The following is a 1,370-nucleotide window of genomic DNA, read 5'->3' as shown; positions in this document are numbered from 1 at the left end:
ACTTTCAAATTTTCAAAGCTGAAAGGTTAGAAAAAATGTAAATAAAAAAACTAGTGTTTATCTTCCTGATGCCCCCGCCACCCCTGTTTTTATTTTTTTAACAACTTATTCACTGTTCACTTCCTGTCCATATTCTATGTAATGTTCATGCAGTTTTGTTACCTTGGTTACCTGCACATGAAGGTGATGCATTGGCAGAATCATTAGCATGCTGGGCAAAATGCTCAGCAGCATTTTGTCTGTCTTTACGTTCTGAGTTCAAATTTTGCTGAGGTCGACTTTGCCTTTCATCCCTTTGGGGTCAATAAAATAAGTACCATTTGAGCACTAGGGTCGATATAATCAACTTAACCCCTCCCCTGAACTTGTTGGCTTTATGCCAAAATTTGAAATCATTATTATTATTATTATTATTCCTATTTCTATGTTTTCTTTTTCTTTCAGGCACAAGAATGTCACACCTGTCACGCACAGCCTCCCAATCTTTGGTTGTGTCTCGTTGGCAACTGCAACTATATTGGATGTGGGGAATCATCCAGTGATCATAGTGGATATCATGCAGTGGTAAGATCCATTGTTTTGTTGTTTTTTTCTTTCTTTCCTTTGTCGTACATTCAACATAATTGATTTGTCATGCCTGCCACTCTCTCTTTCTCTCTCATCCCTATTATGGATCAAATTGCAACACCCAGCGCTAAGAACTCTACCGATATAGCACTAGTGACAGGATTAGAACCCTTCACTGCTTAGATGGTTATTTGGTACCTGTTAACAGTTGGGTAGACTGGGCTGTTCAAGAATTGTCTTGGCTCCTGTCACAGAGTAGCGAGAATGTCTTATTGTGAACTATTGTCTTTTTGGTTGATTGTCTGATGCCTCTTTACAGCTGGTTAGACCAGGCTACATAAGAGTTAAGACATAACAGTGCTGTTGATTAGATTTGAATTTCTGCCTTCGGTCAGTCTAATCAACTCTCTGTAGTTGCAACATTTGCTCAAATGGTTGTTGGTTTCAGGTATCACCCATCCTTCTCTTCCTCCTCATTATTTTAACATTCACTTTTCTATGCTTGCTTAGGTTAGATGGAATTTTTTCTTGCGATAGATTTTCTATGGCCAGAGGCCCTTCCTGTTGTTGAACCTCCAGCAAGAGGTAATATTTCCCTGTGATTGGAAACAAAAGACGCTGTTTTCATGACAATGACATTTGCTTACAATTAGCATACAATGTCAAAGCAGGGTGTCAGTAATGCACACACACAATATATATATATATATATATATATATATATATATATATTTCAGGCATACCTTGACTTAAGTCGTTCTTGATTATTCGTTGGTTTTCAAAAATAATATATGGAAAAATAA

At 37.3% G+C, this 1,370-nt stretch overlaps 1 protein-coding gene across 1 annotated transcript in view; it reads left to right on the top strand.

Moving 5' to 3' along the window:
* The window catches only part of LOC106881777 (ubiquitin carboxyl-terminal hydrolase 20), a 71,563-nt gene that overhangs the window by 20,715 nt on the left and 49,478 nt on the right, over positions 1-1,370 (top strand). The window contains exon 4 of the mRNA XM_052977178.1: positions 445-564. Coding sequence (XP_052833138.1) covers positions 445-564 — 120 coding nt within the window. The remainder of the gene's footprint in view (positions 1-444; positions 565-1,370) is intronic.

This window comes from Octopus bimaculoides, chromosome 27 (assembly GCF_001194135.2).
Source record: "Octopus bimaculoides isolate UCB-OBI-ISO-001 chromosome 27, ASM119413v2, whole genome shotgun sequence".
In the NCBI taxonomy this organism is placed as follows: domain Eukaryota; kingdom Metazoa; phylum Mollusca; class Cephalopoda; order Octopoda; family Octopodidae; genus Octopus; species Octopus bimaculoides.
This window is presented reverse-complemented; position numbering and strand designations above follow the sequence as displayed.